The 15,554-nt window shown below is 47.4% G+C and overlaps 1 protein-coding gene across 1 annotated transcript in view; it reads left to right on the forward strand.

Moving 5' to 3' along the window:
• Nucleotides 1–15,554, forward strand: part of GLP1R (glucagon like peptide 1 receptor) — a 257,183-nt gene that overhangs the window by 73,800 nt on the left and 167,829 nt on the right. Inside the window, 1 exon segment of the mRNA XM_030199256.1 lies at nucleotides 10,549–10,661. Within this exon segment, the coding sequence (XP_030055116.1) occupies nucleotides 10,549–10,661 (113 nt within the window).

Here is a 15,554-nt window from a genome sequence, read left to right on the forward strand (position 1 = left end):
TCCAAGCCATTTGGTCATGGGAGGAGCCAACATTTGTAGTGCACTGGTCCCCATGACATGCCAGGACACCAACCGGGCACCCTAGGGGGCACTGCAGTGGACTTCAGAAAAAGCTCCCAGGTGCATAGCTCCCTTACCTTGTGTGCTGAGCCCCCCAAAGCCCACTCCTCACAACAGTATACTACTACCATAGCCCTTAGGGATGAAGGGGGGCACCTACATGTGGGTACAGTAGGTTTCTGGTGGGTTTTGGAGGGCTTCCATTTACCACCACAAGTATAACAGGTAGGGGGGATGGGCCTGGGTCTGCCTGCCTGAAGTGCACTGCAGTACCCACTAAAACTGCTCCAGGGACCTGCATACTGCTGTCATGGAGCTGGGTATGATAGTTGAGGCTGGCATAGAGGCTGGAAAAAATATTAAAAAATTTTTTTTTTTAGGGTAGGAGGGAGTTAGTGACCACTGGGGGAGTAAGGGGAGGTCGTCCCCGATTCCCTCCAGTGGTCATCTGGTTATTTAGGGCACATTTTTGTGGTTTGGTCGTAAAAAAAAGACCAAGTAAAGTTGGCCAAATGCTCGTCAAGGACGCCCTTTTTTTTCCATTATCGGCCAAGGACACCCATGTGTTAAGCACGCCCCAGTCCTGCCTTCGCTATGCTTCCAACATGCCCCCGTGAACTTTGGTCATCCCCGCGACGGAAAGCAGTTGAGGACGCCCAAAATCGGCTTTCGATTATGTCGATTTGGGTGACCCTGGGAGAAGGACGCTCATCTTCCGATTTGTGTTGAAAGATGGGCGTCCTTCTCTTTTGAAAATAAGTCTGAAAGCCAACATGGATTTAGTCCAGGGAAATCTTGCCTCACCAATCTACTACATTTTTTGAAGGGGTGAATAAGCATGTGGATAAAGGTGAGCCAGTCAATATTGTGTATCTGGATTTTCAAAAGGCATTTGACAAAGTACCTCATGAAAGACTCCTGAGGAAATTAGAATGTCATGGGATAGGAGGTAGTGTTCTATTGTGGATTAAAAACTGGTTAAAAGATAGAAAATAGAGCGTAGGTTTAAATGGTCAGTATCCTCAATGGAGAAGGGTAGTTAGTGGGGTTCCCCAGGGTTCTGTGCTGGGACCGCTGCTTTTTAACATATTTATAAAAGACCTAGAGATGGGAGTAACTAGTGAGGTAATTAAATTTGCTGATGACACAAAGTTATTCAAAGTCGTTAAATCGCGGGAGGATTGTGAAAAATTACAAGCGCACCTTACGAGACTGGGAGACTGGGCGTCTAAATGGCAGATTACGTTTAATGTGAGTAAGTGCTAAGTGATGCATGTGGGGAAGAGGAACCCGAATTATAGCTATGTCATGCAAGGTTCCACGTTAGGAGTCACGGACCAAAAAAGGGTGTTGTCATTGATGATACGTTGAAACCTTCTGCTCAGTGTGCTGCTGCGGCTAAGAAAGCAAATAGAATGTTAGGTATTATTAGGAAAGAAATGGAAAACAAAAATCAGGATGTTATAATGTCTTTGTATCGCTCCATGGTGCGACCGCACCTCGAATATTGTGTTCAATTCTGGTCGCCGCATCTCAAAAAAGATATAGTGGAATTAGAAAAGGTGCAGAGAAGGGCGACGAAAATGATAAAGGGGATGGAACGACTTCCCTATGAGGAAAGGCTAAAGCGGCTAGGGCTCTTTAGCTTGGAGAAAAGGTGGCTGAGGGGAGATGTGATAGAGGTCTATAAAATAATGAGTGGAGTTGAATGCTTTCCAAAAATACTAGGACTAGGGGGCATGCGATGAAGCTACAATGTAGTCAATTTAAAACGAATTGGAGAACATTTTTCTTCACTCAACGTGTAATTAAACTCTGGAATTTGTTGCCAGAGAATGTGGTAAAGGCGGTTACCTTAGCGGGATTTAAGAAAGGTCTGGACGGCTTCCTAACGGAAAAGTCCATAGACCATTATTAAATTGACTTGGGGAAAATCCACTGCTATTTCTGGGATAAGCAGCATAAAATGTATTGAACTTTTTCGGGATCTTGCCAGGTACTTGTGACCTGGATTGGCCACTGTTGGAAACAGGATGCTGGGCTTGGTGGACCTTTGGTCTGTCCCAGTGTGGCAACACTTATGTACTTATGTGCTTGGGATTCTGAATGGAATGTTGCTATTCTTTGGGGTTCCAAATGGAATGTTGCTACACTTTGAAGTTCTGCATGGAATCTTGCTATTCTTTGGGGTTCTACATGGAATGTTGCTACTATTGGGTACTTGTGACCTGGATTGGCCACTATTGGAAACAGGATGCTGGGCTTGATGGACCTTTGGTCTGTCCCAGTGTGGCAATACTTATGTACTTTTTTCTAGTGATTTTTGCAGATTCACTTTAAACTGCCTGCATAATATAACTCTTTTTCTCATTCGTTCTGACCTTATCCTGAAGAGGATTATTGTCCAGTCCAGCCAGTACAGATTCTTCTCCTGTAATTGTTTCTTTTCGCTTTTAGGTCAAGTGGATCATCAGAGTGGAGCAATTTTTTTTTGCATCACTTAGCCAGGCTCTCTGCAACCGCACTCCTTCTGTCCTCTTAGAGCTGTGTACAGTGAATGTTAGAGTACAATGTCCTGTGTGAGGCTTGCCTTTACACCCACGTACTGAAGAACAAACAAGGTCGCGAAGCGTGGGCATGGAGGGAAGATAAGTGTGTACGCTGATGTGCAGGAAAGCTAGTTAATGGGCCCCTTTTCTAGTATCAAATGCTAAAACACAGGACAAATACGTTCCCTGGACAGAAGGGTGTTATGACGAAGCCATTTGGTTCTGATAGCCTGAGATATTCAGGGTGGAGGAGCGGAGTCAAGGATATGAACTATCGCCCTGATATTCAATGGCAAATATCCAGAGAGCGGCTGCCATTATCCAGATAAGTGAATAAGCTCCATCTGTGAATTTTCAGCGACACTATGGGGGTAATTTAATAAACTACTAGTATTCAAAACCAGTTTGAACTTGGGCTATTTCTCCCACAGTGTGAAAATAGGTGACTACTTATCAGAGTGGAGGAGTGGCCTAGTGGTTAGGGTGGTGGACTTTGGTCCTGAGGAACTGGGTTCAATTCCCACTGCAGCTCCTTGTGACTCTGGGCAAGTCACTTAACCCTCCATTGCCCCAGGTACAAATAAGTACCTGTATACAATATGTAAGCCACATTGAGCCTGCCATGAGTGGGACAGTGCGGGGATAGTGCTGGGCAGACTTATACGGTCTGTGCCAGAGCCAGTGGTGGGAGGCGGGGCTGGTAGTTGGGAGGCGGGGATAGTGCTGGGCAGACTTATACGGTCTGTGCCCTGAAGAGGACAGGTACAAATCAAAGTAGGGTATACACAAAAAGTAGCACACATGAGTTGTCTTGTTGGGCAGACTGGATGGACCATGCAGGTCTTTTTCTGCCATCATCTACTATGTTACTATGTACAAATGTAACAAAAATAAATAAACAACAGACCTCAAAGCTTCCGAGTAAGGCAATTCCAACTTAGAGAGCGCCTTTACTATATTTGGAGCAGATCCTATCAATTGGTCCATATAATCTTATTTAACTGGGCAAAAGAACAAAATGAGATTATATGGACCAATTGATAGGATCTGCTCCAAATATAGTAAAGGCGCTCTCTAAGTTGGAATTGCCTTACTCGGAAGCTTTGAGGTCCGTTGTTGATAAGTAATCACCTGTTTTCACACTGTGGGAGAAATAGCCCAAGTCCAAACTGGTTTTGAATACTAGTAGTTGTGCCTGAATTACCAGTTGGTCCTCCATTGCATTATTTGAGAAATCGTAGGTAGAAACATAGAAACATGACGGCAGATAAAGGCCATATGACCCATCCGGTCTGCCCATCCTCTGTAACCCCTAATTCTTCCTGTTCCTAAGCGATCCCACATGCTTATCCCATGCCTTTTGAAATTCTGGAACAGTCCTCGACTCCACCACCTCCACCGGGAGGCCATTCCATGCCTCCACCCCCCTTTCTGTGAAATAGTACTTCCTTAGGTTACTCCTAAGCCTATTCCCATTATGACATCACAATATGAGCTCTGGTTACCAGAGACTGAAACTCTTCACACTAAGGGGGGAAAGTAAGCCAAGAATGGGACAATTGAGCCATTGTGACATCACTGATGAGGTTGGCTCTTAGGCATTGGTGGAATAGAAACATAGAAACATGACGGCAGATAAAGGCCATATGACCCATCCAGTCTGCCCATCCTCTGTAACCCCTAATTCTTCCTGTTCCTAAGCGATCCCACATGCTTATCCCATGCCTTTTGAAATTCTGGAACAGTCCTCGACTCCACCACCTCCACCAGGAGGCCATTCCACGCCTCCACCACCCTTTCTGTGAAATAATACTTCCTTAGGATCAGGGGCGTACCAAGGGGGGGAGGCGGTGGGGGCGGTCCGCCCCGGGAGCACGCTGCTGGGGGGTGCCGCGGCGCGCACCTGCTCCGAGTTCGCTAAACTTTGTCGCTCATTCGCTGCAGCTCCCTCTGCCCCGGAACAGGTTACTTCCTGTTCCAGGGCAGAGGGAGCTGCAGCGAAGCGAAGTTTAGCAAACTCGGAGCAGGCGCGCGCCATGGCACCCCCCCCAGCGGCGTGCACCCGGGGGGGGGGTGTCATTTCACTGGAGGGGGGGTAGGTGTAATTTAGCGGGGGGGGGGGGGGGGGGCGCATTGGCGCTCCGCCCCGGGTGCCATCCAGGCCAGGAACACCACTGCATAGGATACTCCTAAGCCTATTCCCTCTTAACTTTGTCATATGCCCCCTCATTCCAGAGCTCTCCTTCATTTGAAAAAGGCTCTCTTCCTGTACATAAATGCCCTTGAGATATTTAAACGTCTCTATCATGTCTCCTCTCTCCCTCCTCTCTTCCAGCGTATACATGTTGAGATTCATAAGCCTGTCCCTATAATTTTTGCATTCAAGACCGCTTACTAATTTCGTAGCCGCCCTCTGGACTGACTCCATCCTGTTTATATCTTTCCGTAGGTGTGGTCTCCAGAACTGCACGCAGTACTCTAAATGAGGCCTCACCAGAGACTTATACAACGGCACTATCATCTCCTTTTTCCTGCTGGTCATGCCTCTCTTTATGCACCCAAGCATCCTTCTGGCTTTGGCCGTCACTTTTTCTACCTGTTTGAAAGCTTGAAGGTCGTCAGACACAATTTAATAAAGTCATTTTCACATTGATGTGGCCACATACATTAATAGCCTCTAATAAAATGCCAACCGGTGTCAAAGCACGCACCATGACCTGATGACACGTACTTTGCCAGTGGGTATGTACAGGAGCGGACTTTGGGTAAATCATGTACATAAGTACATAAGTGTTGCCATACTGGGAAAGACCAAAGGTCCATCGAGCCCAGCATCCTGTTTCCAACAGTGGCCAATCCAGGTCACAAGTACCCAATAGTAGCAACATTCCATGTAGAACCCCAAAGAATAGCAAGATTCTAGAATTTCAAAGTGTAGCAACATTCCATTTGGAACCCCAAAGAATAGCAAGATTCCATTTAGAATCCCAAGCACATAAGTACATAAGTATTGCCATACTGGGACAGACCGAAGGTCCATCAAGCCCAGCATCCTGTTTCCAACAGTGGCCAATCCAGGTCACAAATACCTGGCAAGATACCAAAAATATACAAAACATTCTATACTGCTTATCCCAGAAATAGTGGATTTTCCCCAAGTCCATTTAATAATGGTCTATGGACTTTTCTTTTAGGAAGCAGTCCAAACCTTTTTTTAAACTCCGCTAAGCTAACCGCCTTTACCACATTCTCTGGCAACGAATTCCAGAGTTTAATTACACGTTGAGTGAAGAAACATTTTCTCCGATTCGTTTTAAATTTACTACATTGTAGCTTCATTGCATGCCCCCTAGTCCTAGTATTTTTGGAAAGCGTGAACAGACGCTTCACATCTACCCGTTCAACTCCACTCATTATTTTATAGACCTCTATGTGGGGGCACACAATGAAGCTACAAAGTAGTAAAGATTTTACAAATAGCCACATCTTCAGTAAAATTGTGTATGTTCCTTACACTGTCACAGAGATTGGTATTCCTTGCCAGTTTGGCTCTTGGGGGGGGGGGGGGGGGACAAAAACCACTGGGGGTAACTTCCCCTAATCCCTCTAATGGACTGCTGCTTAATCAGAGCAGTTTGCGAAAATCTAATTGTGCTTGGTAGCGGGTATAAATCCTGATGTCAGTCTGTTAGGACACTGATGTCCGTTTCCCTTCTGAAACGGAGAATAAACATGTGTCTCCCTGGCATTCCCTAGTCCCACCCAAAACAGAACACACCCTCTTGCCATTTGCATGAACTTGGGTTTTTGATGTGCGTAAAGCTGCCTCTGATAATAGCAACTTAGACATTTATGTAAGGCAGGGGCATAGCCAGACTTCGGCGGGAGGGGGGTCCAGAGCCAGAGGTGAGGGGGCACATTTTAGCCCTCCCCTGGCGCCGCCAACCCCCCCCCCCCCCCCCCCGCCATTGCTGAACCCCCCTCGCAACCAACTTTCACCCCCCCTGCCGACTACCCTCCCGACCCCCCCTCCTGCCGCCAACCCGCCGTCGCCTACCTTTTGCTGGCGGGGGACCCCAACCTCCACCAGCTAGGGTCCTCTTCTTCCCAATCCCGCGCAAGGCAGGACGTCAGACTAGAACGAAGCCTTGCGCGGGATTGGGAAGAAGAGGACTTTGGCTCGGCTGGCGGGGGTTGGGGTCCCCCACCAGCAAAGGTAGGTGTCGGCGGGTTGGCAGCGGTGAGGGGGCACATTTTAGCCCTCCCCTGGCGCCGCCAACCCCCCCACCACCATTGCTGAACCCCCCTCGCGACCAACTTTCACCCCCCCCCCCCGCCGACTACCCTCCCGACCCCACCTCCTGTCGCCAACCCGCCGTCGCCTACCTTTTGCTGGCGGGGGACCCCAACCCCCACCAGCCAAGGTCCTCTTCTTCCCAATCCCGCGCAAGGCAGGACGTCAGACTAGAACGAAGCCTTTGGCTCGGCTGGCGGGGGTTGGGGTCCCCCACCAGCAAAGGTAGGTGTCGGCGGGTTGGCAGCGGTGAGGGGGCACATTTTAGCCCTCCCCTGGCGCCGCCAACCCCCCCACCACCATTGCTGAACCCCCCTCGCGACCAACTTTCACCCCCCCCCCCCGCCGACTACCCTCCCGACCCCACCTCCTGTCGCCAACCCGCCGTCGCCTACCTTTTGCTGGCGGGGGACCCCAACCCCCACCAGCCAAGGTCCTCTTCTTCCCAATCCCGCGCAAGGCTTCGTTCTAGTCTGACGTCCTGACGTCAGACTAGAACAAAGCCTTGCGCGGGATTGGGAAGAAGAGGACCTCGGCTCGGCTGGCGGGGGTTGGGGTCCCCCACCAGCAAAGGTAGGCGACAGCGGGTTGGCAGCGGGACGGGGAGTCAAGAGGGTCATCAGCAGGGGGGTCCAGGGGCATATCTATGGGGGCCCAGGCCCCCGTGGCCCCATACTGGCTACGCCACTGATGTAAGGTAAATGTTTAAGTACCAGTTTATGAATGCTTCAAATGTGACTAGCCCGTCTAAAATAACACCATAATTGATCATATCACAAAGGAAGAGAAGGATCAGAATAGTTCATGTCTTTAACTCAGTCCTTAGGACACACCCAGGTTATCAGGTTACCCACAACGAATATGCCTTGGGATAGATTTACTTACAAGGGAGGAAGTACATTCAAATGCATCTTATATCCTGCAAACCTGACTGGCCGGGTGTGTCGCGGGGATTGCGCTGAGAACTCCTGCTTTAACTGTCCTGTTTGTCTGCCTTGAATAGACTGTAAGCTCATTAAGCAGGGACCGTCTCTTGTGTGAATGTGTACAGCATTGCATACAGGCAGTAGTGTTATAGAAATGATAAGCAGTAACGTGAGTGACGTGGAGGGGCATTTTCGATATGACGTCTGACTTTGGACATTTTGCAAACAAACCGTCCAAAATCCAAATAGGAAAGAAGGTCATTTTTAAAAAAAAACAAATTGATTGAATTGATGAGACTGGAAAGGCTGGAGATACAGGATTGGAACTCGGAGAGAGGTGTGGAATACCAAGACTGTTGGAACCCCTTCTGGAGATCGTTGTCACCTGGAGCTCGAAGCAGACTTTTAAATGTTTAAATACTTGCCTGTTCTTCTGGGAAGGGAGGGAGGAAGGGAGGGATAGGGAGTTAACATTGGGAGGGGGAGGAGAAAAATAAAATGTTTGGTGACGCAGTTAGAAATGAAGATATGACATGATCTTGTTTATGTTCGTGTTGGAACATTGTATCAGTTGTGTTACCAATAAACAGAATTAAACATAAAAAAAAACAAAGTCTATCTTTTGTTTTTGAAAATACTGTTTCGAACAACGTTTTGTGATTTGGACGTTTTGTTTTTTGGTCCATTTTCGGAAAAAAAAAAACGTCCAAGTGCAAAACGCACAAAATCAAGCCATTGGGATGTAAGAGGCACCGGCATTTTTAATAGACTGGTCCCCATGATATCTCAAGACAGCAATAGGGCACCCTAGGGGGCACTGCAGTGGACTTCATAAAATGCTCCCAAGTACACATCTCACCATTGCTCCCTTACCTTGTCTGCTGAGCCCCCCAAAACCCACTACCCCCAACTGTACATCACTACCATAGCCCTTACAGGTGAAGGGGGCACCTAAATGTGGGTACAGTGGGTTTCTGGTGAGTTTTGCAGGGCCCACAGTTTCCTCCACAAGGGTAACAGGTAGGGAGAGGTACGGGCCTGTCTGCAGTGCACTGCACCCACCACTACACTACTCCAGGGACCTGCATGCTGTTCTAATAGACTTGAGTATAAACATCTGAAGCTGGCATAGAGGTTGGTAAGTAATGTTTTTCATCACATTTTGGGGGGGGGGGAGGAGGGAGGGGGTTAGTGACCACTGGAGGAATAAGGGGAGGTCATTCCTGATTCCCTCCAGTGGTCATCTGGTTATTTAGGGCACCATTTTGTGCCTTATTTGTAATAAAAACAGGTCTAGCTCAAAACGTCCTGGACGGTTTTGTTTTGTTCCATTAAGGCTGAAAAACGTCTGTCTTAGGAACACCCGAGTTCTGCCCTGAACACGCCCCCGACACTCCCCCTTGATATTTGGACGCACTTCTGGCGGACTTCAGAGAAAAACGTCTAAAAATAGGTTTCATAAATGCTGATTTGGACGTTTTTCTCTTTTGAAAATGAGCCCAGTAGTAAATGATGGCAGATAAAGACCTGAACGGTCCATTCAGTCACACTCGTTATCAATTCATGATTACATCAACAATGAATGTGATGGAAAATCAGTGCACTTTTTCTAGTGAAAAAGGTGCCGGTACTCAAATGCTAGGCCACCCTTCAGAGGTGGGGGTAATCACTGAGGGACCCTCCCCACAATAGCCAGGCCCCCTGCAACCAGTCACAGAACCTATGACAAGGCAGAATTAGTGTGTAGAGCCTGAGCTCTTTCATTAAAACTTAGGGACCATGGGTCAATTTTAGCAGACAATGGAAAAGGTGCCAGTACTCAGTACCCCCAAGTACCCCCTCAAAAAAAGCAATGTGGAAAATACTTGGCCATGGTCTTTCCTTGGCATTTCTGGGACATAAACCGCATAAGTCCGCCCTGCCTTGTACTTATGTTCCAACTACTGGAGTTTCTGTCGAAGCCCACTCCAGCCTATCTGTCTTGTCATTTGCGGGACACAGACTGTAAAAGTCTGCTCAGCACTGTAGTTGTGTTGGAAGCTCTTTCCAGCCCATCCTAAACCGGATTGCCATATACAGGACACGGACCGTACAAGTCTGCCCGGCACCGGCCTCAGTTCATCACAGCCAGAGTCGCCCATATAAGCATCACTTGTCACATCCACACTCATGCAACCATTTAAGATCAGAGGGGTTTTTTTTTATACCACCCGTTTTCTATTAGAAATCCTCTGTGTTTATCCCAAACCATTTTGAATTCCGTCACTATTTTTGTCTCTACCACCTCCCTACTAGTTGAAGTACTAATGTTTCTCAGACAGCCAATTTATGTGAGGAAAATGCTTTTTATCTTTGAAAATCACTTTGAAATTGACCACCCTGTGACTAGGCTCTTAAGATCTATGAAGCAATTTGCAATAAATACCAGCTGTAGATGTATCCAGCGGGTACATAAGCTATTTATCTATATATCAGATGTGACACTACTTATTGAAATATTACTAGTCTGAAATTATCACAAAATACTAAAGTTTCGGTGTTAAGTCAACAGACAGAGTATACCACAGTAAATATTTCAGCTGACTTGCAATTCTAGAAGTGTCAAGACTCTTCTGAAATATGTTGAGCTCCCTGTCATGCTCTGTGATGACGCTAATCAATATCCCTAATGAATCATTATGATATTGAGCTCTCTGTGTACTCTCCTTATATCCGTCAGTGCTCCGAGGACGAGTATATCGGTTCTGCACCCTTGAAGGTACCTGGCTTCTGAATGAGAACTCTACCACAGCATGGCGGAATCTCTCGGAATGCGAGGACACCTTAAGTAAGGTAAGGAGAACTCACATGAAAGGTAACAACGTAATATTTTTCCTCTGCAGATACCTTGGACTTTCTCAACAGATTGTGTCTGTTGGCACTGGGGTATTGTAGGAAGAACCGTCAAGTTGTTTTTATTATGAAAACTCACTGAGGGGCCTTTCTATTAAGCCGTGTAGGGCCTACTTGCACCCAACATGTGCCAGTTCCGAGTTACCGCCCGGCTACAGCATCTGTCGAGCTGTAATTTCATTTTTGGCACGCGTCCACTACGCGCGCCAGAAAATAATTTTTATTTTCGGACGCAAGGTGCTACCGGGCGGTAAAGGCATTTGACGCACATTGACCCTTACCATCTGGGTAACGCATGAGACCTTACCACTAAGTCAATGGCTGGGGTAAGGTCTCAGACCCAAAATAGTCGAGTTTTTAGAGGTGCACTGAAAAATGAATCTGCGCGCGTCCAAAACATACGCTTACACTACCTCAGACCATTCTTCAGCGCACCTTAGTAAAAGGAACCTTGAGTGCCTTGGATAGTAGCCAGCATTTCTATGGGTTTTTCGACCGACTTTGCAGGCTGTCTTTTCTCAACAATGAACATGGTCCGGCCTCCAAAAGTTGCTTGGAGGTACTCTCATTCCCACCCAGCTCTGTCCCAGAAAATGGGACCCGCATTTCTATTTCCAACCTTGAGCAGAGACTTCCCCAACACTGGACTCAGCGTACAAACTGAAGATTGTTGAGGGCGAAAAATTGACAAACTGGGTCTGTATCAGAAAAGGAAACGGTCACTGCTTGTACCAAGTTTGTGTAGAATGAACGATACACAGTTTGTTTGTTTTCTTCTCATGCAGGGTCTCTTTCCGTGCTTCATCCCATGCAGGAGTCACCATGCACAGCCTCTCTCATTTTCCATTTCATCTGCTTCTCATCAAGAAGTCATCGTGCACAGCTATTTCCTTCTTCCACCTTACTTGACTATCCCAAAGGAGTGATTACGCACAGCCTGTCTCTTCCTATCTGGCTCTCAAGGAATCAGCTTCTCACATAGCTCCAGGGAACTGCAGAAGACATTCCTCTGAGGAAACATCATCTGAAATGCATATTAAGGTTAGAGAGCATGGAGGGGTTCTTATGCTATTTTCCCTCTTTTTATTTATTTTTTTAATTTAAGTCATTGGCCATGAACTATCTGCAGTTAGATTGGAACTGTGGGATCCTTTTACTAAGGTGCGCTGAAAAATGGCCTGCGGTAGTGTAGACGCAGGTTTTGGGCACGCGCAGAATTATTTTTCAGCGCACCTACCAAAAATGATTTTTGCCGAAAATGGACGTGCGGCAAAATGAAAATTGACGCGCGTCCATTTTGGGTCTGAGATCTTACCGCAAGCCATTGACCTAGCGGTAAGGTCTCATGCAGTAACCGGGCAGTAATGACCTACGCGCGCCATAAATTTAAAAATATTTTTCGGACGCGCACCAAAATTGAAATTACTGCAAGGGCCACGTGGTAACCGGGCGGTAACTCCAATCTGGCGCACGTTGGGCTCACGTAGGCGCCTACGTGACATAGTAACAGGGCTCCTATATTTCCTTTACCTGTTGCTGCCCTGCAAGCTCTATCCCCTTCAGATTGCAGGCCGAATACAAGTAACTGCCCCCCCCCCCCCTCTTCATATCATCTGAGAGTCATCATACATAGCTGCTTTCTTTACCTTTGCATGGATTGCTTTCTGCTCATTTCAGACTGATCTCATTAGGGAACTTATAATGTACCTCTTTGTACTCATTTCTTATCTGTGGACAGGCATGGAAGCTCCAGTTCACCAGCCTCCATTTTGTTCAAACGTTTTAGCCTACTTTCAAAGGCATTTTCGAAACAGAAGGGCGCCCATCTTCCGACAGAAATCGGGGGATGGGCGTCCTTCTCTCAGGGTTGCCCAAATCGGCATAATCGAAAGCTGATTTTGGGCGCCATCAACTGCAGTCCATCGCGGGGACGACCAAAGTTCCCGGGGGTGTATCGGAAGCATGGCGAAGGCGGGACTGGGGCGTGCTTAAGAGATGGGCGTCCTCGGTTGATAATAGAAAAAAGAAGGGAGTCCCTGACGAGCATTTGGTCGACTTTACTTAGTCCATTTTTTTTCATGACCAAGCCTCAAAAAGGTGCCCGAACTGACCAGATGACCACCGGAGGGAATCGGAGATGACCTCCCCTTATAACCCCAGTGGTCACCAACCCCCTCCCACCCTAAAAGAAATTTTTTAAATTTTTTTTCCAGCCTCTATACCAGCCTCAAATGTCATACCCAGCTCCATGACAGCAGTATGCAGGTCCCTGGTGCAGTTTTAGTGGGTGCAATGCACTTCAGGCAGGCGGACCCAGGCCCATCCCCCTCTACCTGTTACACTTGTGGAGGAAACAGCGAGCCCTCCAAAACCCACCACAAACCCACTGCACCCACATCTAGGTGCCCCCTTCACCTATAAGGTAGTGGTGTACAGTTGTGGGTAGTGGTTTTGTGGGGGGGGGGGGGGGGTTCAGCATCGAAGGTAAGGGATGCACCTGGAAGCAATTTCTGAAGTCCACTGCAGTGCCCCCTAGGGTGCCCGGTTGGTGTCCTGGCATGTAAGGGGGACCAGTGCACTATGAATGCTGGCTCCTCCCATGACCAAATGGCTTGGATTTGGTTGTTTTTGAGACGGGCGTCCTCGGTTTCCATTATCGCTGAAAACCAGTGACGACCATCTCTAAGGTCCCCCAGCTCAACATTTATGTCGACCATCTCTAAGGTTGACCTAAATGTTGAGATTTGGGCATCCCCGACCGTATTATTGAAATGAAAGATGGACGCCCATCTTGTTTCGATAATAGCGGTTTACCCCCACCCCTTCGCCTGGACGTCCTTAGAGATGGGCGCCCTTAGAGATGGTCATTCCCGTTCGATTATGCCCCTCTTTGTCTCCCGTTTGCAGGTCAAATTCTACAGGAGACACTTGGAGGCCAAGCAAAACGAGGCTACTCATCAGTTTGTCTATGTTCCTTGCAATGTCATTATTTTGACCAAGCAGGAGGCCTTTCCCTGAGCAATATGTTAACATTAACATTGATATTCCGCCATATACCTCTCGTTTCAATGTGGACATTTCCAGGAAGTAGACAAATAATCAATATAAAATAATGTACTATATACTAATAAGAATAATAGTCTTACTAACCATTACCATCCAAAACACATTTCCCGGTTTTAATGTGCTTATGAAACTGATTATAATTGCTTACAGAAAGCAACACATCCTGAACATGTTTATCCAAACAAGCTGCCTGAAACGAAAAAAGAATATCTAATAACCAAGGGGCCCTTTTACTAAGCTGCGGTAAAACATGGCCTGTGGTAATGTAGGCACATGTATTGGGTGCGTGCCGGGCCAGTTTTTACTGCATCTACAAAAAGGGGCATTTTTTAATGGGACAGGAAAAGGGCCAGCGGTAAAAATGAAACCAGCACGCACCTAATACCGGCCTGAGCCCTTAACGCCACCTATTGATCTAGCGGTAAAGGCTCGTGCGCTACATGTGTGGTGACCGGTCGGCATGCACCAAGTGCCGATTACTGCCAGAACTGGCTCGTGTAGGAGGAAATAAACAAATAAATCTTCTACGCGCTATGGGCATGAACCAAATCTGAAATTTTTGGACAGGAGGTTGCGCTGGCCTATCAGTAGTCTCATTTAGGTGCACGCTGCAGGCACATAGAGCCTACCGTGGCGTAGTAAAACGCCCCCCCCCCTAGTTCTTTTTAAATTCTTTAGGGGTCCTTTTACTAAAGCCGCATAAGCATCTACGCACACCCAATGCATGCCAAAATAGAGTTACCGCACATCTACCGCGTGGCCCTTGCAGTAATTTCATTTTTGGTGCGCGTCCGCTACGCACGCCCAAAAAATATTTTTTATTTTCTGGTGTGTGTCAGCTTTGCACACTAACTGGCATGTGGTGTGCGTAGCTCATTACCGCATAAGACTTTACCACTAGGTCAATGGCCGGCGGTAAGGTCTCATAGCTAAAATGGATGCGCGGCAATTTTGATTCTGCCGCACATCCATTTTTTGGCAAAAATTCTTAAAAGGGCTTTTTTTTTTTTACAGGCAGGCTGAAAAATGGATTGGCACGTGCCCAAAACCCGGGCCTACACTACCGCAAGCCATTTTTCAGCGCGCCTTTGTAAAACGACCCTTTAGCGAGGGAAAAGTGAAGAGAGTCATAGTAACATAGTAGATGATGGCAGAAAAAGACCTGCACGGTCCATCCAGTCTGCCCAACAAGATAACTCATATGTGCTACTTTTTGTGTATACCCTACTTTGATTTGTACCTGTGCTCTTCAGGGCACAGACCGTATAAGTCTGCCCAGCACTATCCCTGCCTCTCAACCACCAGCCCCTCCTCCCACCACCGGCTCTGGCACAGACCGTATAAGTCTGCCCAGCAATATCCCCGCCTTCCCAACTCATCAGCCCCGCCTCCCACCACCGGCTCTGCCACCCGATCTCGACTAAGCTCCTGAGGAATGGATCCTCACTGTTCTTGTAATTCTGGGCATTTGTTGGAGCACAGAATGATCCAACAAATAAAGGAGGAGCAAGGCCATGTAATAACTTAAAAATGAGACAAAAAAATTTGAACAGCACCCTAGCGTTTTCTCTCCAAATTACTTGAGCGTGCTGTTCACCACCGCTGCTTTGATTTTCTCTCCTCACATGCTATTCTTGACCCACTACAATCTGGTTTTCGCCCTCTCCACTCAACCGAAACTGCGCTTACTAAAGTCTCCAATGACCTATTTACTGGCTAAATCCAGAGGTCAATATTCCATCCTCATTCTTCTTAATCTTTCCGCTG

Source organism: Microcaecilia unicolor, chromosome 3 (genome assembly GCF_901765095.1).
Source record: "Microcaecilia unicolor chromosome 3, aMicUni1.1, whole genome shotgun sequence".
Classification (NCBI taxonomy): domain Eukaryota; kingdom Metazoa; phylum Chordata; class Amphibia; order Gymnophiona; family Siphonopidae; genus Microcaecilia; species Microcaecilia unicolor.